The sequence below is a fragment of the Pseudopipra pipra genome, chromosome 26 (genome assembly GCF_036250125.1).
Source record: "Pseudopipra pipra isolate bDixPip1 chromosome 26, bDixPip1.hap1, whole genome shotgun sequence".
Classification (NCBI taxonomy): Eukaryota; Metazoa; Chordata; class Aves; order Passeriformes; family Pipridae; genus Pseudopipra; species Pseudopipra pipra.
The window spans coordinates 5,356,960-5,378,398 of NC_087574.1; the positions used below are offsets into that span (position 1 = coordinate 5,356,960).

At 62.4% G+C, this 21,439-nt stretch overlaps 2 protein-coding genes across 4 annotated transcripts; one reads left to right on the forward strand and one right to left on the reverse strand.

The window, feature by feature from the left end:
• Nucleotides 1-54: 54 nt before the first annotated feature.
• On the forward strand, nucleotides 55-14,974 carry GPR179 (G protein-coupled receptor 179). Of its 2 annotated transcripts, XM_064636681.1 has the most exons (15): nucleotides 63-1,060; nucleotides 1,558-1,666; nucleotides 2,659-2,761; nucleotides 3,508-3,695; nucleotides 3,861-3,929; nucleotides 4,271-4,380; nucleotides 4,811-5,049; nucleotides 5,759-5,897; nucleotides 6,083-6,188; nucleotides 6,704-6,850; nucleotides 7,130-10,787; nucleotides 11,155-11,171; nucleotides 11,327-11,706; nucleotides 11,862-11,925; nucleotides 12,310-14,974. In XM_064636681.1, exons 1-15 carry the CDS (start codon nucleotides 219-221, stop codon nucleotides 14,809-14,811), a joined length of 8,673 nt encoding a protein of 2,890 aa, XP_064492751.1. In that variant the 5' UTR covers nucleotides 63-218; the 3' UTR covers nucleotides 14,812-14,974. The 2 variants fall into 2 exon arrangements, with proteins under 2 accessions (XP_064492749.1, XP_064492751.1); XM_064636679.1 differs by lacking the exons at nucleotides 11,155-11,171; nucleotides 12,310-14,974 and having other exon boundaries at nucleotides 55-1,060; nucleotides 7,130-11,026; nucleotides 11,279-12,137.
• A 1,566-nt stretch (nucleotides 14,975-16,540) lies between these two features.
• On the reverse strand, nucleotides 16,541-20,650 carry MRPL45 (mitochondrial ribosomal protein L45). 2 transcript variants are annotated; one of them, XM_064636683.1, is made up of 8 exons: nucleotides 20,513-20,650; nucleotides 20,101-20,299; nucleotides 19,827-19,944; nucleotides 19,540-19,638; nucleotides 18,877-18,925; nucleotides 18,237-18,386; nucleotides 17,483-17,656; nucleotides 16,541-17,006 (listed from the first exon to the last, which is right to left on the reverse strand). In XM_064636683.1, the coding sequence occupies exons 1-8, from the start codon at nucleotides 20,567-20,569 to the stop codon at nucleotides 16,947-16,949; spliced, it is 906 nt and encodes a 301-aa protein (XP_064492753.1). In that variant the 5' UTR covers nucleotides 20,570-20,650; the 3' UTR covers nucleotides 16,541-16,946. The 2 variants fall into 2 exon arrangements, with proteins under 2 accessions (XP_064492753.1, XP_064492752.1); XM_064636682.1 differs by having other exon boundaries at nucleotides 20,492-20,586.
• Between the last annotated feature and the right edge of the window lie 789 nt (nucleotides 20,651-21,439).

Consider the following 21,439-nt stretch of genomic DNA (forward strand, 5'->3'; position numbering starts at 1 on the left):
AGCGGGAGCGCGGGGGCGGGCGGGGGGGCTCCGGGCAGCGCCAGCCGCTGAACACGGTTTGGAGCCGGTGACGTCTGCTCCGGCATCGCCGAGGGAGGAGAACGGGCGGCAGAGCGCGGGGCCGGCTCCGGGCAGCGCGGGGGTCCCTGCCGGCCATGCGCCCCCCGGGCCGGCCGGGGGGGCCGCCGGGGGACGGGGGGCTCCGCTGAGCCCCAGCCATGGAGCCGCGCCGCTGGCCGCTGCTCTGGGGCGTCCGCGCGGTGCTGGTGCACGTCACCGTGCTCACGGCGGGGCAGCGCCCGCAGGAGAGACCCCCGCGGCCGGCGGGATGGTCGCCGGGCCCCTCATCCTCGTGGGCGCCCACCCTGGAGCCGGGAGCGCCGGGGGACGCCGAGGGCTCGGCGGCAGCGCTGGCGTTCCTGCGCACGGGGGATGCCCAGCGCCTGGCCCGGGCCAACTGCAGCGGGGGGGTCGCGGCGGGACCCCCCGGCCCCGGGCCCCCCCCGGCCCTGCGAGCCGCCCTCCGGGCCGCCCCCGAGGCGCTGGCACACACCGCCAACTTCCTCAACATGCTCTTCCAGACCAACGACATCCGCGAGGCCAGCGTGGCCGAGGACGTGGAGTGGTACCAGGCGCTGGTCCGCAGCCTGGCCGAGGGGCACCCCTGGGTGCGCCGGGCGGTGCTGGCCCTCGACGCCCACCCGCTGGCCCCCAAGCCCCGGCTGATGCTCCAGGCCACCAAGGGGGACGGGCAGATCCTGCTGCAGGACGTCTCGGCCTCCGCCCCCAGCCTGGGCAACCTCAGCTGGGACAACGAGTGGTTCAACGCCCTCAAGTCCCAGCGGACCCCCCAGCTCCGCAAGCGCGTGCTCAGCAACGACCTGCGCAGCATGGAGACCCCCAAGTGGCAGCGGGGGGACAGCTACGTGGGGGACCCGGGCCACGTGAGGTGGTCGCCGCCGTTCCTGGAGTGCCGGGAGGGCAGGTTCCTGCCCGCCTGGGCGGTCACGCTCTCCTCCGCCTTCTACGGGCTCAAGCCAGACCTCAGCCCCGAGTTCAAGTAAGTGGAGCCCGGAGGGGCTGAGGGGGGGGTTGTTAAGAGGGCTGGGGGGTGCCCCGTGTGTGTGTTGGGGGGTGCAGCTGGAGGTGTCACCCCGGGGTGTGCCAGCACCCTGCCTGTGTCCCTCGGGGGGGGTGTGAGCGCTGCACGTGTGTGTTTGCACATCCCCGGGCACGGAGGTCACCCCTGCCCTCCCTTGGCACCCCCTTGTGCTGCCCACCTTGTGCTGCCACCCCCAGACCCCCCTGTCACGGCCGTGCTGGGGGTGGGTGAGCCAGGCTGGCACCCCTCCTGGGAGCTGGGGATCTCCAGACACGGCTCCGAGGGGGAACATCCCTGTCCGGGGGTCTGGGGACGTTGCTGACACCTCACATCATCCCCCCCCAGTCCCCACACCAGTGCCAGCCCAGAGACAGCGGTGGGGCACGGCCACGCTGGGTGGGGGGCACGGGGTGGGCCCACACGCCCCCCGGGGCTGACCCCATCCCTCTGCACAGGGGTGTGGTGCGGGTGGACGTGGAGCTGAGGGATGTGGCCATCGACCAGTGCGCCAGCGGGCCGGGCTGGTTCTCTGACACACATCGCTGTGACCTCAACAGCACCCAGGTACCCTGCACCCCATCCCAGCCCCCGCCAGGGCTGGGGCACCCCCACACCCCATCCCTGCACCCACCAGGGTTGGGGCACCCCCACACCCCATCCCCGCCCCCGCCAGGGCTGGGGCACCCCCACACCCCATCCCCATACCCACCAGGGCTGGGGCACCCCCACACCGAACCACCCCCGGGCTGCCCCTGCCCCGTGTCCCTCCCTCCGGGCTGAGCTTTATCCTCTCCCGGCCGATCCATCTGCTTCGTTCAGCTGCTCCCGCACCGCAGCGAGGGGTTTATTGTGCAAATCTTCCCTCCCCACCGCCAGCCTCGGGCGTGTGACCCGACCGCTCCCTGCCCGGGCACCGCGGGCACGGGGGTTGGCAGCCGCTGGGCACATCACCCCAACTCCCCCATCCCCTCTGCCGGCGCCCACCCGGTGATGCCCGAGCACTTCAGGGCTCGGCTCCACCATCAGCACCCCCAGCCAGGGCAAACCCCACCTCCTCCCAGCTTTGGAGTCCCACCCCGGCGGCCCAAAACTGTCCCCACGTGGGAAAGGCGTCACCAGCCGCTGTTTCCTGCCAGCGGTGCCCTCCGGAGGGACGGGCTCGGTGCCGGGCATCCCTCCAGAAAACAACAATGCCCAGCAGGGCCGCCAGCACGGCCCGTTCGGGGCAGGATGCGCCGGGGGGGGGGGGGATTAGGGAGCAGTGCCTGGCCTGGCACTGCCGTCACGGCTGGGCAGGATTAGGGCGCTCGGCTGCATTAGGTGTCCATTTAGGTTTTAGGGAGGGATTTGGGGCCAAGCTCTGGCTTTTAATTCTGAAATGTTTAACCACTGATTCCTCCTGAGCGTGGGGGGGGGGGAGGATGGTGTGGGGTCAGGTAGCCGTGAGCTGGGGGCTGCTGGAGCCCCTGGGGCTGGGGGGATGCAGGGATGGGGGGAACACACAGGGTGGGGGACAAACCCTTGCCCTCCTGAGTGTCTCAGCCTGTCTCCTTCAGTGTGTGCCCCAGGAGAGCCGTGGCTTCGTCCTCGGGAGGTACCTGTGCCGGTGCAGGCCGGGCTTTTATGGGGCCGGCGGAGTGGCCAGCGGTGCCTGGGCAGGTGGGTGCCGTGCCAGGCCCCAGGGGGGCCTCGTTTCACCCAGTTTTACCCATGGATACAGCAGTGGGATCCAGGGCACAGGAAGTGCCACCAAGCCCTGGATGTGGTGTTTTCACCTGCATGAGGTGATTCCCCCTGGATGTGGTGTTTTCACCTGGACATGGTGTTTTCACCTGGACGTGGTGGTTCCCTCTGGACGTGATGGTTCCCTCTGGATGTGGTGGTTCCCCCTGGATGTGGTGATTCCCCCTGGATGTGGTGGTTCCCCCTGGATGTGGTGGTTCCCCCTGGACATGGTGGTTCCCCCTGGATGTGGTGGTTCCCCCTGGATGTCATGGTTCCTCCTGGATGTGGTAATTCCCCCTGGATGTGGTGGTTCCCCCTGGATGTGGTGATTCCCCCTGGATGTGGTGGTTCCCCCTGGACATCGTGGTTCCCCCTGGATGTCGTGGTTCCCCCTGGACATCGTGGTTCCCCCTGGACATCGCGGTTCCCCCTGGATGTGGTGGTTCCCCCTGGGTGCAGTGATTCCCCCTGGATGTGATGGTTCCCCCTGGATGTGGTGGTTCCCCCTGGACATCGTGGTTCCCCCTGGATGTGGTGGTTCCCCCTGGACGTGGTGATTCCCCCTGGATGTCGTGGTTCCCCCTGGATGTCGTGGTTCCCCCTGGATGTGGCGATTCCCCCTGGACGTGGTGGTTCCCCCTGGGTGCAGTGGTTCCACCCTGCCCTCACTGTGCCCCCAGGGCCGGACGGGGGGTCCCGCCTGGCGTGCTGGCCCTGCCGCCCGGGCTGTGCCACCTGCGAGGACGACAAGCCGTGCCTGATCCAGGAGGACCCGGTGCTGCGGGCGGCCGTGCTGTCGTGCCAGGCCTGCTGCATGCTGGCCATCTTCCTCAGCATGCTCGTCTCCTACCACTTCAGACGGAGCAAGGCAAGGTGTCCCCAAGTCCTCCCCCTCCACTGTCACCCCCTGCCCTGCTCCCCTCCCACCCCAAACCCTGCGGTGCCAGGGAGGGGGATCCCCCTGCCCTGGCTCCATCCTCTCTGGGCACCAGCCGAGGCTCTGGGCTGCACCCTCACACCTCTGTCCCTGCAGAGGATCCGGGCATCGGGAATCATCCTCCTGGAGACCATCCTCTTTGGATCCCTCCTCCTCTACTTCCCCGTGAGTATCCAGCTGTTCCCCGGAGCTGAAAACCTCCGGGATGGAGCTCACAGGATGGAACTGCCCCAAGCAGGGCACGGGCACAGCTCCACCTAATTGTTAATTTTGCTGGCACGGTCCCTGGGGGCTGCGGTATAAACCTTCTCAGAAAACCAAATCCCTTTTCTCCTGCTGGCTGCGGGAATTAATCCCTGCCCAAATCCCCTCTCCCTCCCGCACGAGCTGCCGTGGGGTCAAGGGGAGGGGAGGGGGGTGCTGGCTTTGAAAGCAGGTGATTTCCGAGGCTCTGGAGGTGGGACCCACGCCGTGCCATCCGTGATCCCTGCCTCCCACCCCTCCAGGTGTTCATCCTGTACTTCAAGCCGAGCATCTTCCGCTGCATCGTCCTGCGCTGGGTGCGGATGCTCGGCTTCGCCACCGTCTACGGCACCATCACCCTCAAGCTGTACAGGTACCCAGGGCGGGGGGCTCGGGGCTCGGGACCCCCGTGCTGAGGGGTTTGGGTGGTCGGGATCCCCCTAATGGGGAGCAGCGGGGTGGTCTGGACTCCCACAGTGAGGGGATGTGGGTGCTCGGGACCCCCACAGTGGGGGGGTTTGGGTGCTCAGGACCCCCATGGTGAGTGGGTTTGGGTGCTCAGGACCCCCGCAGTGGGGGAGTTTGGGTGCTCAGGACCCCCACAGAGGGGAGGTTTAGATGCTCAGGACCCCTGCAGTGGGGGGGTTTGGGTGCTCAGGACCCCCATGGTGAGTGGGTTTGTGTGCTCAGGACCCCCATGGTGAGTGGGTTTGTGTGCTCAGGACCCCTGCAGCAGGGGGATTTGGGTGCTCAGCACCCCCACAGCAGGGAGGGCCGGGGGCTCACCCCTGTGCCCCCCCCAGGGTGCTGAAGGTGTTCCTGTCCCGCTCGGCCCAGCGGGCGCCCTACGTGTCGAGCGGGCGGGTGCTGAAGTTGCTGGCGCCCATCCTGCTCCTGGTGCTGTGGTTCCTGGCGGCCTGGACCATCGGGATGCTGGAGAACGTCAACAAGAACATCCCGCTGGTGGTCCGCACCCAGACCACCCACGGGCTGCACTTCTACATCTGCGGCCACGACTGCTGGGACTACATGATGGTCATTGGTGAGACCACCCCCGGGGCACCCCGGGGGTCCCCACAGCCCTACATGATTGATGGTCATCAGTAAGACCACCCCCAGGGCACCCCGGGGATCCCCACAGCCCTACATGATGGTCATTGGTGAGACCACCCCCGGGGCACCCCGGGGGTCCCCACAGCCCTACATGATGGTGATCAGTGAGACCACCCCCATGGCACCCCAGGTGTCCCCACAGCCCTACATGATTGATGGTCATCAATGAGACCACCCCCAGGGCACCCCGGGGGTCCCCACAGCCCTACATGATTGATGGTCATCAGTGAGACCACCCCCAGGGCACCCCGGGGGTCCCCACAGCCCTACATGATTGATGGTCATCAATGAGACCACCCCCAGGGCACCCCGGGGGTCCCCACAGCCCCAGGACCCCGTCCCCTAAATGTGCCGTGTGGGGTTTCCGTTTCCTTGTCCCATTTAATCTGCTCCAAGGAGGGGTTCCCATCACCCTGGCCCTGGGTAAATCACCTGGGCCAGCTCTTGAGTCCCGGAGGTCTTTGGAAAGGCCGTGCCAAGGGGTGATCCAGGCCCAGCACATTCCAACAGAATCCGGGGTGAACGTGCCGGGCTGGGTGCAGTGGGGTCCTGCCGGGCAGCAGCACCCATGGGTGCCCCCAGAACACGCAGGGTGCCGGGGCTGGGTGCTCAGCATCGCTCCCTGCTCTGCCCCACAGCCGAGATGCTGTTCCTGCTGTGGGGCAGCTTCCTGTGCTACGCCACCCGGGCCGTGCCCTCCGCCTTCCACGAGCCCCGCTACATGGGCATCGCCCTCCACAACGAGCTCATGATCTCCGCTGCCTTCCACGTGGTCAGGTAGGACACGGGGCCCAGGAGGGGCTGGGAATGGTGATTCCCATCCCTGGAGATGCTCAGGGACCGTCCCCAAGCAGGGGGGAGCCGTGGATCCCTGGGCAGGGGGAAGCTGTGGGGTCTGGGGGTGGGGAGGGGGCTCTGGGTGCCTTGGTGGGACCTGGCACTGCCCTTCTCGCCCCTTCCAGGTTCATCATCATCCCCTCCCTGCATCCTGACTGGACTCTGCTCCTCTTCTTCGCTCACACCCACGGCACCGTCACCATGACCCTGGCCCTGCTCTTTATCCCCAAGGTACCGTGTCCCAGGAAGGGAACGGAGCTGGGAAGGGGCTGGAGCAGCTGAGGGAGCTGGAGGGGCTCAGCCTGGAGAAAAGGAGGCTCAGGGGGGACTTTCTGGCTCTGCAACTCCCTGACAGGAGGGGGGAGCCGGGGGGGGTCGGGCTCTTCTCCCAGGGAACAAGGGACAGGAGGAGAGGGAACGGCCTCAATTGGCACCAGGGGAGATTTGGCTCGGATTTGGGGGGGAAATTTCTTAATGGAAAGGGTTGTAAAGCCTTGGAATGGGCTGCCCGGGAAGGTGGTGGAATCACCATCCCTGGAAGTGCTCAAAAACACGTGGATGTGGCACCTGGGGACACGGTTCAGTGGTGACACGGGTTACAGGCTGGCCTCGGTTTTAGAGGGCTTTTCCAACCCTGGTGATTCCACGATTCCAACGCTCAGCCCAGGGAACTCTGGGAGCTGGGGCTGGGGTCCCCTGGCGCTTCAGGGACCCCTCGGTGAGTGCCCTCTCCTGGCCCCCCCCAGTTCCTGCACAGGGGCTCTCCGCTGCGGGAGGAGATCACGGCCGAGGTGTACGAGGACGAGCTGGACATGCGGCGCTCGGGCTCCTGCCTGAACAGCAGCATCGCGTCCGCCTGGAGCGAGCACAGTCTCGACCCCGATGACATTCGGGTGGGTGGCACACTCAGGACCTTCTTTTGACGCTGGTTGTGCAGAGTAAGAGGTGCCTTTCGCAATCTTTTCCTGATGCAAAGCGAAGGGGGGGGGGGAGAAGGGGGCACAGGGTGACCCTCCCCGGGCGGGCAAACCCTCTGTGTGACCCTGGCTGGAGGGGATGGGGGAAGTTTGGGGACGCGGGGGCAGCCTGGGCGGTTTGGGGGGGGGCTTTTTTTTACATCCCCCACTTTACGTGCCCTCCTCTCTCCCCTCCCTCTGCCGCGCCCGGCGCAGGAGGAGCTGAAGAAGCTCTACCGGCAGCTGGAGGTGCACAAGACGTGGCGGATGGCGACCAACAACCCCCACCTGCCCAGGAAGCGCGGCTCCCGCCGCAGCCTCGCCCGCTCCATCCTGCGCCGCGGGGCCGAACCGCCCGAGGCCCCGTCCCGCCGGAGCAGCGCCGGGGACCGCGGGAGCATCCCGGGCCGCCGCGGCTCCTCCGCCAGGCGCCCGCTGGACGCCGGCGGCACCGGCGTGAGGATGCGGGACGAGGGATCCCGGCGCCGCTCCTCGGCCCTGCGCAAGTCCCGCAGCTCCGAGGGGCCCCCCCGAGGGTCGCCCGGCCCCGGCATCCTCCCCGCCGAGGAGCCCTCGCCGGGGAGGGAGGAGATGGACGTGACCTTGGAGCAATCCGACAGCGACTCCCTGGACGCCGCCCCGCTCGTGTGCAAGTCGGCCAGCGCCCAAAACCTGTCGGGGCACTGGCAGAGACCCCCGGCCCGGGCGCCCGCCCTGCAGAAGTCACACAGCGTCGTCACCGGGGCGCGGGAGGAGGCCCTGCTGGCGGCCAGCAGAGCCGCCCGGGAGGGCTGGCACAGCAGCAGGCAGCTCTCGGCCCCGGCCTCGAGGCACCCTCCCGGCCGTGCCCCTCCCAGGGACGCCGGGAAGGCCAAAATCCCCGGCAAGAGCTGCTCCCAGGAGGACACGTCCCCCCTGGGCGATGCCAAGGTGCAGAAACACGTCACCTATGCGCCCACCAAGAGCATCAGCATCGACAGCGCCCACCCGCCCAGGAAGGTGCGGGTGGCCGTGAGGAAAACGCCCCCCGTGCCCCCCGTCCGCTACGAGAGCCTGGGGAGGCACTCGGTGCCCGCTGGGGACTCCCTGGAGCCGGCGGAGCCACCGCGGGACCCCCCGGCACCGGCGGGAGAGGCGGAGGGGACACCAGAGGGGATACCAGAGGGGACACCGGAGGGACACCCGGGGCGCTCGTCCCCCCCCGCGGGGAAGGGCGGGCTGCTGAGCCCACCCCCCATCTCGGCCCAGGTCTGTCCCTGGGAGCTGATCCAGGACGAGATCCTGAGCAGGAAACAAAAAGCCGCCGAGGCAGCAGACTCGGGGACCGCCGGTGACACGGAGACCCCCGAGCCCAAACCGCCCCCCGCCAAGACCTTCCGGAGCCTGGGCCTGGCCATCAAAGCCCTGAACCGCTCCCGGGGGAAGAGCGTCCTCAGAGGGAGGAGGGAGAGCGAGGGGAGCTTCAGGAGGAGGGGGAGCAGCAGGAGGGAGAAGTCCAGCCTGGCCGAGGCTTCAGCCACGTCCCTCGGGGGGACCGGCCCGGACCCCGCTGCCAAAAGCCCCGAGGGGGGCAGGCAGAGGCCAGAGCCCCCCAGCCGTGGGTACACGGTGCCCTGCCAGCACAACAACAATGCTGCCACCCCCGGGGAAGCCACGGGCTGGGGGGACAGCGGGACAGAAGGACACTGGGACGGTCTGGCACCAGGGACAGCTGGTGGGGACGAAGTGGCAGAGCAGCCCAGTGGGAAAACACAGGTGGAGCCCCAGGAAGGGGACGGGGCTCCTGGGGTGGATCCAGGGAAGGACGTTCCTGCAGTGGATCCAGGGAAGGATGTTCCTGCAGTGGATCCAGGGAAGGATGCTCCTGCAGTGGATCCAGGGAAGGGTGCTCCTGCAGTGCATCCAGGGAAGGATGCTCCTGCAGTGGATCCAGGGAAGGATGTTCCTGCAGTGGATCCAGGGAAGGATGTTCCTGCAGTGGATCTAGGGAAGGATGCTCCTGGGGTGGATCCAGGGAAGGATGCTCCTGCAGTGGATCCAGGGAAGGATGCTCCTGCAGTCACGCTGGAGGAAGGAACAGCCAAAGGGCTCCAGGGGATCAACGGATCCATCCAGCCCCAGGAGCACACGGAGGAGGAGCAGCCACCTGCAAAGCCCACCCCAAGCAGCCCCCAGCCCTCCACCACCAGCGTGCAGGGAGAGGCCAGGGGGAAGCCGGGGGCTGGGGCTTTTCTCCCAGGATCCCTTGGAATTCCAGCGGGAAGGGGAGCTCTGCTGCGCCAAGAGGCCGTTGCTTCCCGGGAGGACGGGGGGTTCCCGGCGGGTGAGGAGAGCCCGGCCAAGGCACTGGAAAAGGGGAGCAGCCAGGCTGAGCCCCTCGGTCCTGGGGGGAGCCAGGGCACTGCCAGAGCCTGGGATGCAGCGGGGAAAGCTGGGAGTGTGCCCAAACCTTCATCCCAGCAAGCTGGATCCGTGGACAGCAAAAAGGCCACCATCTGTCCGTGGGAAGTGGAGGATGAGCCACGTCCTAGAACAGAAATCTGCCCCTGGGAAGAGGCTGCAGCTCCAGCAGGGAAGGAGGGATTGAGGCAGGACACCTCCAAAAGGGAAGGCAAGCCAGGATCCAGAGGAGTGGGAGATACCAAAGCAAGGACGGGCGGCCGTTGGGAACAGCGCAGGGACACCGGGATGTTTGCAGAGCTCGTCAGGAAAAGCCTGGAAAAAGCTGAGTCCAAGAAATCCCAGAGTATGGAGAGCATAAAGGAGATCTGTCCCTGGGAGAGCCTGGGCACTGAGAAGCCCCCGGAACAACCCCCTGCCAGGAGCACAGCACTGCCCAAATCACCTTCCAGGAAATCCCAGAGCACGGAGAGCCTGAAGGCAGAGATCTGTCCTTGGGAGGCTCAGGAGCCCAAATCCAGTGACAAAGCCAACATCTGTCCCTGGGAAGGGGCTGAACCTCCATCAGGTAAAGAGAATCTCAGACCATCCACTGTGAGCAAAAGCCCTTCTGCAAGTCAGGGTCTCTTGAAAGAAACTGGAGTTGGTGCATCTGGAAAGGAGGAGAAAGCAAAGGGAGACCGTGAGTCCGTCTGTCCTTGGGAGAGCACAGACATGGAGCAGCCACAGGCCAAACCCCACACTGGGAGCATACAGCCATCAAAGAAATCAGCAGAGATCTGTCCTTGGGAGGCCCAAGAGCCCAAATCCAGTGACAAAGCTGAAATCTGTCCCTGGGAGAGCACAGAGCAGCCCCCGGGCAAACCCCGTGCAGGGAGCACAGAGCCTTCAAAGAGATCCCAGAGCAAGGAAAGCCTGAAGGCAGAGATCTGTCCTTGGGAGGATCAGGAGCCCAAATCCAGTGACAAAGCTGAAATCTGTCCCTGGGAAGGGGCTGAACCTCCCTCCCAGCAGCCAAAGGCAAAGCAGGGTTCCCAGGGGGGCTCCAGGGGGGACAAGCGCATCACGCGCCAGGCAGCGCTGGCCAGCCCGGAGAGATCCCCAGGGAAGGGCAGCAGGGACAGGGAGGCTCTGTGTCCCTGGGAGAGCCTGGGCACACAGGAACCCTCGGGAACATCCCATGTCGTGGGCACAGGGCTGCCCAAGTCACCATCAGGGAAATCCCAGAGCACAGAGAGCCTGAAGGCAGAGATCTGTCCTTGGGAGGGTCAGGAGGTCAAATCCAGTGACAGAGCAGAAATCTGTCCCTGGGAGGGGGCTGAAGCTCAGCTGGACAAAGGAACAGCCCCAGGGAAGGACAGAGTCCCACCAAAAGAAGTGGCCACCTCCAAACCTGTGGAGAAGGGGAGCAGAGACCGTGAGTCCGTCTGTCCCTGGGAGAGCACGGACATGGAGCAGCCACAGGCCAAACCCCGTGCAGGGAGCACAGAACCCTCAAAGAAATCCCAGAGCAAGGAAAGCCTGAAGGCAGAGATCTGTCCCTGGGAGGATCAGGAGCCTAAATCCATTGACAAAGCTGAAATCTGTCCCTGGGAGAGCACGGACATGGAGCAGCCCCTGGGCAAAGCCCGTGCAGGGAGCACAGAGCCTTCCAAGAAATCCCAGAGCACAGAGAGCCTGAAGGCAGAGATCTGTCCTTGGGAGGGTCAGGAGGTCAAATCCAGCGACAGAGCAGAAATCTGTCCCTGGGAGGAGGCTGCACCTCAGCTGGAGAAAGCAGCAGCCCCAGGGAAGGACAGAGTCCCACCAAAGTCCTCCAAACCTGTGGAGAAGGGGAGCAGAGACCGGGAGTCCGTCTGTCCCTGGGAGAGCCTGGACATGGAGCAGCCACAGGCCAAACCCCACACTGGGAGCATACAGCCATCAAAGAAATCAGCAGAAATCTGTCCTTGGGAGGCCCAAGAGCCCAAATCCAGTGATAAAGCTGAAATCTGTCCCTGGGAGAGCACAGAGCAGCCCCCGGGCAAACCCCGTGCAGGGAGCACAGAGCCTTCCAAGAAATCCCAGAGCACGGAGAGCCTGAAGGCAGAGATCTGTCCTTGGGAGGATCAGGAGCCCAAATCCAGTGACAAAGCTGAAATCTGTCCCTGGGAAGGGGCTGAACCTCCCTCCCAGCAGCCAAAGGCAAAGCAGGGTTCCCAGGGGGGCTCCAGGGGGGACAAGCGCATCACGCGCCAGGCAGCGCTGGCCAGCCCGGAGAGATCCCCAGGGAAGGGCAGCAGGGACAGGGAGGCTGTGTGTCCCTGGGAGAGCCTGGGCACACAGGAACCCTCAGGAACATCCCATGTCGTGGGCACAGGGCTGCCCAAGTCACCTTCGGGAAATCCCAGAGCGTGGAGAGCCTGAAGGCAGAGATCTGTCCTTGGGAGGGTCAGGAGGTCAAATCCAGTGACAGAGCAGAAATCTGTCCCTGGGAGAGCACAGACACAGAGCAGCTCCTGGGCAAAGCCCGTGCAGGGAGCACAGAGCCTTCCAAGAAATCCCAGAGCACAGAGAGCCTGAAGGCAGAGATCTGTCCTTGGGAGGGTCAGGAGGTCAAATCCAGTGACAGAGCAGAAATCTGTCCCTGGGAGGGGGCTGAAGCTCAGCTGGACAAAGGAACAGCCCCAGGGAAGGACAGAGTCCCACCAAAAGAAGTGGCCACCTCCAAACCTGTGGAGAAGGGGAGCAGAGACCGTGAGTCCGTCTGTCCCTGGGAGAGCACGGACATGGAGCAGCCACAGGTCAAACCCCGTGCAGGGAGCACAGAACCCTCAAAGAAATCCCAGAGCAAGGAAAGCCTGAAGGCAGAGATCTGTCCCTGGGAGGATCAGGAGCCTAAATCCATTGACAAAGCTGAAATCTGTCCCTGGGAGAGCACAGAGCAGCCCCTGGGCAAAACCCGTGCAGGGAGCACAGAGCCTTCAAAGAAATCCCAGAGCACAGAAAGCCTGAAGGCAGAGATCTGTCCTTGGGAGGGTCAGGAGGTCAAATCCAGCAACAGAGCAGAAATCTGTCCCTGGGAGGAGGCTGAACCTCAGCTGGAGAAAGCAGCGGCCCCAGGGAAGGACAGAGTCCCACCAAAGTCCTCCAAACCTGTGGAGAAGGGGAGCAGAGACCGTGAGTCCGTCTGTCCCTGGGAGAGCATGGACATGGAGCAGCCACAGGCCAAACCCCACACTGGGAGCAGAGAGCCATCAAAGAAATCAGCAGAGATCTGTCCTTGGGAGGCCCAAGAGCCCAAATCCAGTGACAAAGCTGAAATCTGTCCCTGGGAGAGCACGGAGCAGCCCCCGGGCAAACCCCGTGCAGGGAGCACAGAGCCTTCCAAGAAATCCCAGAGCAAGGAAAGCCTAAAAGCAGAGATCTGTCCTTGGGAGGATCAGGAGCCCAAATCCAGTGACAAAGCTGAAATCTGTCCCTGGGAAGGGGCTGAACCTCCCTCCCAGCAGCCAAAGGCAAAGCAGGGTTCCCAGGGGGGCTCCAGGGGGGACAAGCGCATCACGCGCCAGGCAGCGCTGGCCAGCCCGGAGAGATCCCCAGGGAAGGGCAGCAGGGACAGGGAGGCTCTGTGTCCCTGGGAGAGCCTGGGCACACAGGAACCCTCGGGAACATCCCATGTCGTGGGCACAGGGCTGCCCAAGTCACCCTCGGGGAAATCCCAGAGCACAGAGAGCCTGAAGGCAGAGATCTGTCCTTGGGAGGGTCAGGAGGTCAAATCCAGTGACAGAGCAGAAATCTGTCCCTGGGAGGGGGCTGAAGCTCAGCTGGACAAAGGAACAGCCCCAGGGAAGGACAGAGTCCCACCAAAAGAAGTGGCCACCTCCAAACCTGTGGAGAAGGGGAGCAGAGACCGTGAGTCCGTCTGTCCCTGGGAGAGCACGGACATGGAGCAGCCACAGGTCAAACCCCGTGCAGGGAGCACAGAACCCTCAAAGAAATCCCAGAGCAAGGAAAGCCTGAAGGCAGAGATCTGTCCCTGGGAGGATCAGGAGCCTAAATCCAGTGACAAAGCTGAAATCTGTCCCTGGGAGAGCACGGAGCAGCTCCTGGGCAAAGCCCGTGCAGGGAGCACGGAGCCTTCCAAGAAATCCCAGAGCACAGAGAGCCTGAAGGCAGAGATCTGTCCTTGGGAGGCCCGGGAAGTCAAATCCAGTGACAGAGCAGAAATCTGTCCCTGGGAGGAGGCTGAACCTCAGCTGGAGAAAGCAGCGGCCCCAGGGAAGGACAGAGTCCCACCAAAGTCCTCCAAACCTGTGGAGAAGGGGAGCAGAGACCGTGAGTCCGTCTGTCCCTGGGAGAGCACGGACATGGAGCAGCCACAGGCCAAACCCCGTGCAGGGAGCACAGAACCCTCAAAGAAATCCCAGAGCAAGGAAAGCCTGAAGGCAGAGATCTGTCCCTGGGAGGATCAGGAGCCTAAATCCATTGACAAAGCTGAAATCTGTCCCTGGGAGAGCACGGAGCAGCTCCTGGGCAAAACCCGTGCAGGGAGCACAGAGCCTTCCAAGAAATCCCAGAGCACAGAAAGCCTGAAGGCAGAGATCTGTCCTTGGGAAGCTCAGGAGCCCAAATCCAGTGACAGAGCAGAAATCTGTCCCTGGGAGAGCACAGACACAGAGCAGCTCCTGGGCAAACCCCGTGCAGGGAGCACAGAGCCTTCCAAGAAATCCCAGAGCACAGAGAGCCTGAAGGCAGAGATCTGTCCTTGGGAGGATCAGGAGCCCAAATCCAGTGACAAAGCTGAAATCTGTCCCTGGGAAGTGGCTGCACCTCAGCTGGACAAAGGAACAGCCCCAGGGAAGGACAGAGTCCCACCAAAGTCCCCCAAACCTGTGGAGAAGGGGAGCAGAGACCGTGAGTCCGTCTGTCCCTGGGAGAGCCTGGACACGGAGGATCTCTCCCTGAAAACTGCAGTGGAGATGGAGCCATCCAAGAAATCCGACAGCACGGAGAGCAGGAAATCTGAAATCTGCCCCTGGGAAGCAGCAGAGCCCACGGGGTGGGAGAAGGAAAGCTCCAAAGCAGGTGTGCACCCACGGGGAGCTGACAGAACATCCCACCCCGGGATGGGAAAGCCAAAGCCGGTGGCAGGAGCCAGCGTTGGGTCTCCAACTGCCCTGCTGGAAAAATCCAAGGGCAGCTCTGATGGGGAGGCCAAGCACAAGCCCCTGTGCCGGCTCCTGCCTGGCATCCAGCCCCCAGGGACGGGCAGCAGCTCCAGCCCTGGCACTGGCCTGGCTGAGGTTTGTCCCTGGGAAGCAGAAGAGGCTCCATCAGCACCTGCCAAGCCCAGCACAGACACAAGGAAAAGCTCGGAGGTGTGTCCCTGGGAGGAGGAGAGTGTGGATCCCACCCCGACCCACCACGGCCGGGGCAGAGCCAGGGGGACCCCCCGGGATGGGGAGGGGGGTGAGAGGGAAACCCAGCCCGAGGTGTGCCCGTGGGATCACCAGTAGCCCCATCCCTAAATCCCAGTGCAGACGTGGCTTTTGGGGAGGGAAAGGCTGGGGCTGGAGGCTGCTCCCACCTGCAGAGCCCCCGTGCTTGGCCCGAGGTCTTTGCTGGTCCAACACCAACGTCAGGACGTGTAAATACAGCAAATAAAGGGTGTTGTTACAGGGTGTGGGCTGAGAGGCTCGTTTGTGGGGGTGGGGAAGAGCTGAGAGATCCCCCAGGAAGGGGCTGTGGAGGGAACCCAGGAATGAGGTGGTTGAGCTGCAGAGGTCGGAGAGGGGAGATGGGGAGCCACGGGCTGCTCAGCTGGAAGGAAAGGCCATGGGAAGGCCATTCTCCCCCAAAAGGCAGACATTCCACAAAAAACCAACCCTTTTCATTCAGAGCCAGAGCTGGAGAACCTCACAGAGTCCCAGAACAGTTTGGAGGGGATCTTTAACACCATCTCCTTCCACCCCCTGCCATGGGCAGGGACACTTCCCGCTAGCCCAGGTTGCTCCAACCTGGCCTTGGACACTTCCAGGGATCCAGGGGCAGCCACTCTGGGAAAGCCATCCCAGTCCCTGCCCACCCTCCCAGGGAAGAATTGCTTCCCAATCCCCCACCTAACCCTGCCTGTGGGTGTGAAGCCATCCCCCTTGCCCTGGCACTTGGGAACACTCTCTCCCCATCTCCCCCAGAGCTCCTTCAGGTCACAATTAGCTCACCCTGAAGTTTCCCCTTTTCCAGGCTGAACAATCCCAGTCCTCTCACCCTTGAGCAGGTCTGGGTTGAGGAGTCACCCCCCCACCTGTCCCAGCACACACAGCCAGCAGCTCCCAGGGAGTTATTTTTGCCCCTGGCTCAGCTCCCACACTCCAGAGCCCCGAGTGCCTCCCCGGCTCCCGAGCGAGGCGGAGGCAGAGGCTCCATTTAGAAAGTCCTTTCAGGAACAGACAGATTGTGACACCCCTCTGGCTTCCAAAAGACATGAAAGGGATTCCGTGGCTGGCTCCTCTCCCAAGGCAGCAGAAAGATGATGTTCTGCCCTTCCAAAAGAACATCATCCACGAAAAAAACCCGCTGAAAACGCTGCGAGCACGAGGAGCCACAACTCCTTTTTTTTTTTTTTTTTAACAGCTCTGCAAAATCTCTTTCAAAGCAGAAATAAAAATGCCCTGAACTCTCAGGGATGAAATAAAAGTGCTCTGGAAATGGCTGATTTTAAAAGCAAGACAGGGCTGAAGAAGCAAAAGCTTTGTTACTGGATGACTAGTGAGCATTTGGCTCTTGAGGGACTTGGCTGAGCAGAGCAGAGAAGGTTAATTCCCAGGGAGAAGGTTAATTCCCAGCCCTGGAGAAAGGGAACCTCTGGAGAGGTGTTTTCCCAACCCATCCTGCACAACCAGGCACTGATGCAAAATGTCAGTGTGTCCACAGGATGGTGCCAGTCCCCTACTGACAACACAGAACCCAGGAGCTCTGCCACAAACACCAAACCCCCACCCTGGGAAAGGCTGACCCTGCAAGGAGCCAAAAATGACATTAAATTGAATTATCAGTGCTGTGCTGCAGCCCCTTGGGGAAACTCCCACTCAGCAGGAGTCCAGTCCCAGCACCTCCCTCCCCAGATTTGCATTTAAAGTGTTCTTGCTGCTTTTCCCTGGGTTTTTGTTTGAGAAAAGAAAAAAAAAAGGAGGTTGGGAATCAGTAGGAAAAGGGAGGGGGAATGGGAAAACAATGTGCCAGCAGTTACTGGTGGAAGTTTTAATGAGTGACCAGCAGGTCTGTGACACTTCCCATGGAAGTGACAAATATCCCACGTCTGGACACACTTCCAAGGGCTCTCCAAGAGCCAAGGGCTCTCACAATGGAAGTCCAGGACAGAGAATGGCCCTGAGGACAAACACAGGGGGGTGAAGCTGCAGCACACAGAGTCCTTGGACAGAGTAAAGCCCTTCTCAGGGCTCATTCAAATCCCTCTCCCGAGCTCTTCTTGCTCCTTTAAGGACAAATTTGGGGTGACTGGAGTCCATTTCTGAAGCCACTTTGTTTGCTGGCTGCTCCCAGGGCAGGCACAGCCACATCCAGCCATTCCCAGTGCTGCCTCCCTCCCAGGCTGCTGTCCCTGCTGTCCCTGTGCAGGTTCCAGAACTTCCTACTTCACTTCTTCATACTCCTGTGAGGGATCCAGGGTCGGGCCAGGAATCATCACCGTCTGGAGGAGCAAGGAACAGGATCAGCAGGAGGCAGAGCAGCTCTGAACTGCTGCACTGGGGATTCCTCACGTTGCAGAGAGGAAGGAAGGGGAGCAGAGGGTTCTGGAAAGGGGGGATTGGATGGAGGGAAAACAGGGAAAACGCAAGGGGGGAATGGGGTGGGATGAAAGGCCTTGTACCACACTGGAATTCTCACCTCCTTCCTCTAGGATCTGTTTTTAGTACCACAGGGAGACAGAGCCCCTGCAGCACTTTGCCAGGTCAGGCCCAGGGAGAAACAACCCCCTAAATGATCCCACACCTGCCCTCAGCCTCCTGTCCCAGCTTCCAGGTGCTCCAGGTGACAACACCACAACAACAAACAGCTCTGCTCGTGGATCAACCCACCAGCCTCCCCTCACAGGGAGCTCAGCTTTGTCTTCATCCCTGTTTAACCAGGAATCTGCATTTCCCAGCCTTTTCCTGCTGGGATTACCTTGACAATGGGATCCTTTGGAGGGGCCCACTCTGGGACGATCTTCCCGTGCATCCTCCACGAGCCATAGGGGTTCACCAGGTACCTCTCAAACACAACATACTCCAAAACATCCTTGGGCACCTCCTCCCCACCGTACATGAGCCGCCCAAAGCGGTCGTAGATGGCCAAAATCTGTAAAAACAGCCCAAAAAAACCAGGTTGGGTGGGGCTGGGAGCGACCTGGGCCAGTGGAAGGTGTCCCTGCCCATGGCAGGGGGTGGCACTGGGTGGGCTTTGAGGTCCCTTCCCACCCAAACCAGTGTGGGATTCTCTGTGATCAAGTGATCAGAGGGATGGGGCACCTTTCCTGCATGGAAAGGCCGAGGGAATTGGGATTGTTGAGCCTGGAGAAGAGAAGGCTTTGCAGTGACCTCACTGTGGCCTTCCAGGACCTGAAGGGAGCGACAGGAAAGATGGAGAGAGACTATTCCCAAGGGCCTGGAGTGACAGGACAAGGGGCAATGGCTCTAAACGAAAAAGGGGAGATTTATATTGGATACTGGGGAGGAATTCTTTCCTGTGAGGGTGGGGAGGGGCTGGGATGGATTTCCCAGAGAAGCTGTGACTGCCCCAACCCTGGAAGTGTCCAAGGCCAGGCTGGAGCACCCTGGGCTGGTGGAAGGTGTTCCTGGGTGGAACTGGACGATCCCCAAGGTCCTCCCAGCCCGACCCATTCCCTGATCCCAAGGAGAGCAGGGGCTCAGGGCTGTACCTGCCGGGTGTGCATCCTCACTGTCACCTGCCCATAGAGGTTGCCCCTGTTGACGAGGCTGTCACAGCGGACATGGACCACCCTGGGGGGCTCCAGGGACTCCACAAACCTCCACCTGATGGTCTTGTACCTGTTCCCACGGACCATGTCCTACGAGGGGTAAAAACAAGCAGCAGCTCGACTCAGATGAGAGCACAACAAGAAAAGTGCTGCATCCAACAGGGTGTTTAAGTCATCAGGGGTTTCCCTCCCAGCTCTTTGCTGCATCCAGAAAAAATGAGACATGATCAGGTTTAGAGAGCTTTAAAAGCCATGGAAGAGGTCAAGGCACTGACCTCTGCTCTCTGTGATCAGTGACAAGATCCAGGGAACAGCAGGAGCTGTGTTAGGGGAAGTTTAGGCTGGATTTTGGGAAAAGGTTCTTCCCCCAGAGGGTGGCTGGCACTGACCAGGCTCCCCAGGGTTTGGTCACAACCCCAAGGCTGCCAGAGCTCAGGGAGCGTTTGGACAACGCTCTGAGGGACAGGGTGGGATTGTTGGGGTGTCTGTGCAGGGCCAGGGGTTGGACTTTGATGCTTGTGGGTCCCTTCCCACCCAGGATATTCCACGATCCCACACTATTTTGCAGGCAGACACTCACGGGGTAGCAGCGCTCGGTCACCAGGGAGTGAAGTTTCTGCTTGTTGAAACTGCAAAGCAAACACACCCCGTTAACTTGGACACAACAAAGAGGCTTCCCCACAAATCCCTGCCTTTCCAGGAGACACACAGGCTCCTAGCAAAACAGGAAAAGCCAAATTCTCTGAAAAATGAAATGAAAGGAGGGCACGAAGGTTGAGCTGAGCTGACACAGCTCCAGGGAAAGGGCACAGGAACAGGGGGAGCCAGTTCTGACCCAAATGTTTTAGTGATGTTTGGAGCTGGAAGCAAGAGCGAGGCAGGTTTGAAATCTGTCACTGGAAAGCAGAGCCAGCCAGTGGAGTGTCATTTCATGGAACCATGGAACGGTTTGGGTTGGAAAGGACTTTAAAAGATTATCCAATTCCACCCCTGCCTTGGGCAGGGACACCTTCCACTAAACCAGGTTGCTCCAACCTGGCCTTGGATACTCCCACAGGGATGGGGCAGCCACCCTGGGAATCCCTCCTTGTCTTTCTAATCCCAGGGGGGTGGAACTGGATGAGCTTTAAGGCCCCTCCCAACCCAAACCATTCCATCTTTCCACGATTCCATGAAAACCAGAGCATGTCAGCAAAGAGAGGCAGGTCCTACAAACCCCACACCAGCCAGGGAAGGGTCTTACTTTGCCAGGGAATTGTGAGCTTCAATAAATATCTCCTGAGCCTTCTCTGGGAAGGTTTTAGTGCTGAAATCCGGGTCGTGATCTTTGATCTTCCGCAGGCTGAAAAGACAGGAAAAGGAAGGAAGGAACAGGTTGGAGCTGTCCCGGGTGTTTTGGGTGATGGCAGCCTCTCAACCCCCCAGTATCTCACAGAGACAGACAGAAGACACCAGTTCTGCCACAACACAGACCCAGCAAAGCTCCTGCAGCACAGAATGAAGCTCATTAATGACTGAGGAGGCACTCACGCCAGCTGGGAGGCCGCTGTCTGCTTCAGCTTATCCATCTTCTGCTTCAGCCCCTCCTTGGACAGGGTGGACAGGCGGGCATCGCCCTCGGGAGGGACATATGGATCCATGATGTCAGCTGGGAGAGGGAGAAAAGGTCAGGAGGGGGCTCAGAACCAGCAAAATTAAGGAATCAAAGAAGCAGGTGATGATATTTGTGAGGTGAAAGAGGAGCACGCAGGGAATTGCTGGGCCAGGAGCTGCTTCAGCTTTGGTCCCAGAGCAGCTGCCCCACCTGTGGAAGCCAAGTAGAAGGTCCGTTCTATGTGTTCATCGGGAAATATCGGCGCCGCGGACTTGAGCCGCCGCATCTTCTCCTCGGGGGTCAGTTCCCGGGCCCAGTCAGGGACCGCAAAACTCTTCCTTTTCCTCGTTCTCACCGGGATGACGAGGCAGGACGGAGCCGCTCCGGGGCGCAGCAGGGACCCTGCAGCCTAAGGAAGGGAAACAACAAAACCCGGAGTGACACACACAGCTCCAACACCTTGATTTACCTCCCCTCACACCTCCCAGGCGCGAACGCACCACCTGTCCCACGTCTCTCCGCGCACTCCCTCGCCCCTGAGAGCCCCATATCCCTCAGCCCGCGTCCCCCGCGGTCTCCTGAAGCCCCTCCAGCCCCTCACCGCGCTCCCCTCGAGCCCGACCTGCCCGAGGAGCCGCGGGACCCTCAGGCCCAGCCCCGCCGCCATGGCGGCCGCCATCTTGTCCCGCCGCGGGGGCTGCCGGGAAGGTGGAGGAGTCCGATCCGCGGGGTGGGCGTGGTTTTGCGTCGGGGTGGGCGGGGCCTGTGTCCGTTTTGTGGGCGCGGCTAAGGAGGGGGTGTCGCGCGCCGGGAGGGGGCGTGGCCGGCGCGAGCCCGCGCGAGCCCCGCGCGCGCGCGCGCGCGGCAGCGAGTGGAAAATTCCATCGGCTGCGGAGCTTCCGAGGGGGCGGGGACAAAAGAAGCTCCGCCCACCACTCCCGTGGAGGGTGGGGGGATGACCCCCCCCCGTCGTGCCTGGCGCAGTGCGGGGGGGGGGTCCTGGGATCCGAAAAGGGGGATGATCCCCCCCACCCCGGGACCCCCATCCTGCCCCATGGCGGGAGTGCTGTGGGTGTAGGACCCCCCGGACACGCAGTGCCCCCCCCAGACCAGCAGAACCTCTCCAGACCCGCAGAGCATCCCCCCAGACCCGCAGAGACCCTCCCAGACCTCCAGAGCCCCCCCAGACCCGCAGAGCACCCCCAAGACCTGCAGAGCCCCCCGGGACACACAGAGCCCCCCCAGGCCCGCAGTGACCCTCCCAGACCTCCAGAGCCCTCCCTAAATCTGAAGGGCTTCCCCAGACCCACAGAGACCCCCAGGCTCCCGCAGCCCCCCCAGCAGCTCAGCGCTCGGTACCCGACGCTTTTGGAGTTTCCCGTCACAGCAGCCCCTGGGGATGATGGCAGAGGGGGGACTCGGGGACAGGGGTCCCTCTGAATGTCTCTGGAACAACCTGGAATCCTGGGATGCGGCACACCCGCGGGGCTGCTGGCAGAGGGGGGCACGTGGTCAGGGGTCCTTCTGAATGTCCCCAGGAAACCTGGCA

What these genes read in the sequence shown, in the direction of transcription:
- GPR179 (XM_064636681.1), top strand. Translation starts at nt 219, where the DNA reads ATGGAGCCGCGCCGCTGGCCGCTGCTCTGGGGCGTCCGCGCGGTGCTG. An exon ending in CCCTCCTCCTCTACTTCCCC is followed by an intron (nt 3,930 to 4,270) that starts GTGAGTATCCAG and finishes CCACCCCTCCAG; the next exon opens with GTGTTCATCCTGTACTTCAA. An exon ending in GGACTACATGATGGTCATTG is followed by an intron (nt 5,050 to 5,758) that starts GTGAGACCACCC and finishes TCTGCCCCACAG; the next exon opens with CCGAGATGCTGTTCCTGCTG.
- MRPL45 (XM_064636682.1), bottom strand. Translation starts at nt 20,569, where the DNA reads ATGGCGGCCGCCATGGCGGCGGGGCTGGGCCTGAGGGTCCCGCGGCTC. An exon ending in CTTCTACTTGGCTTCCACAG is followed by an intron (nt 19,945 to 20,100) that starts GTGGGGCAGCTG and finishes TCCCTCTCCCAG; the next exon opens with CTGACATCATGGATCCATAT. An exon ending in CAAAGGATCCCATTGTCAAG is followed by an intron (nt 17,007 to 17,482) that starts GTAATCCCAGCA and finishes TTGCTCCTCCAG; the next exon opens with ACGGTGATGATTCCTGGCCC.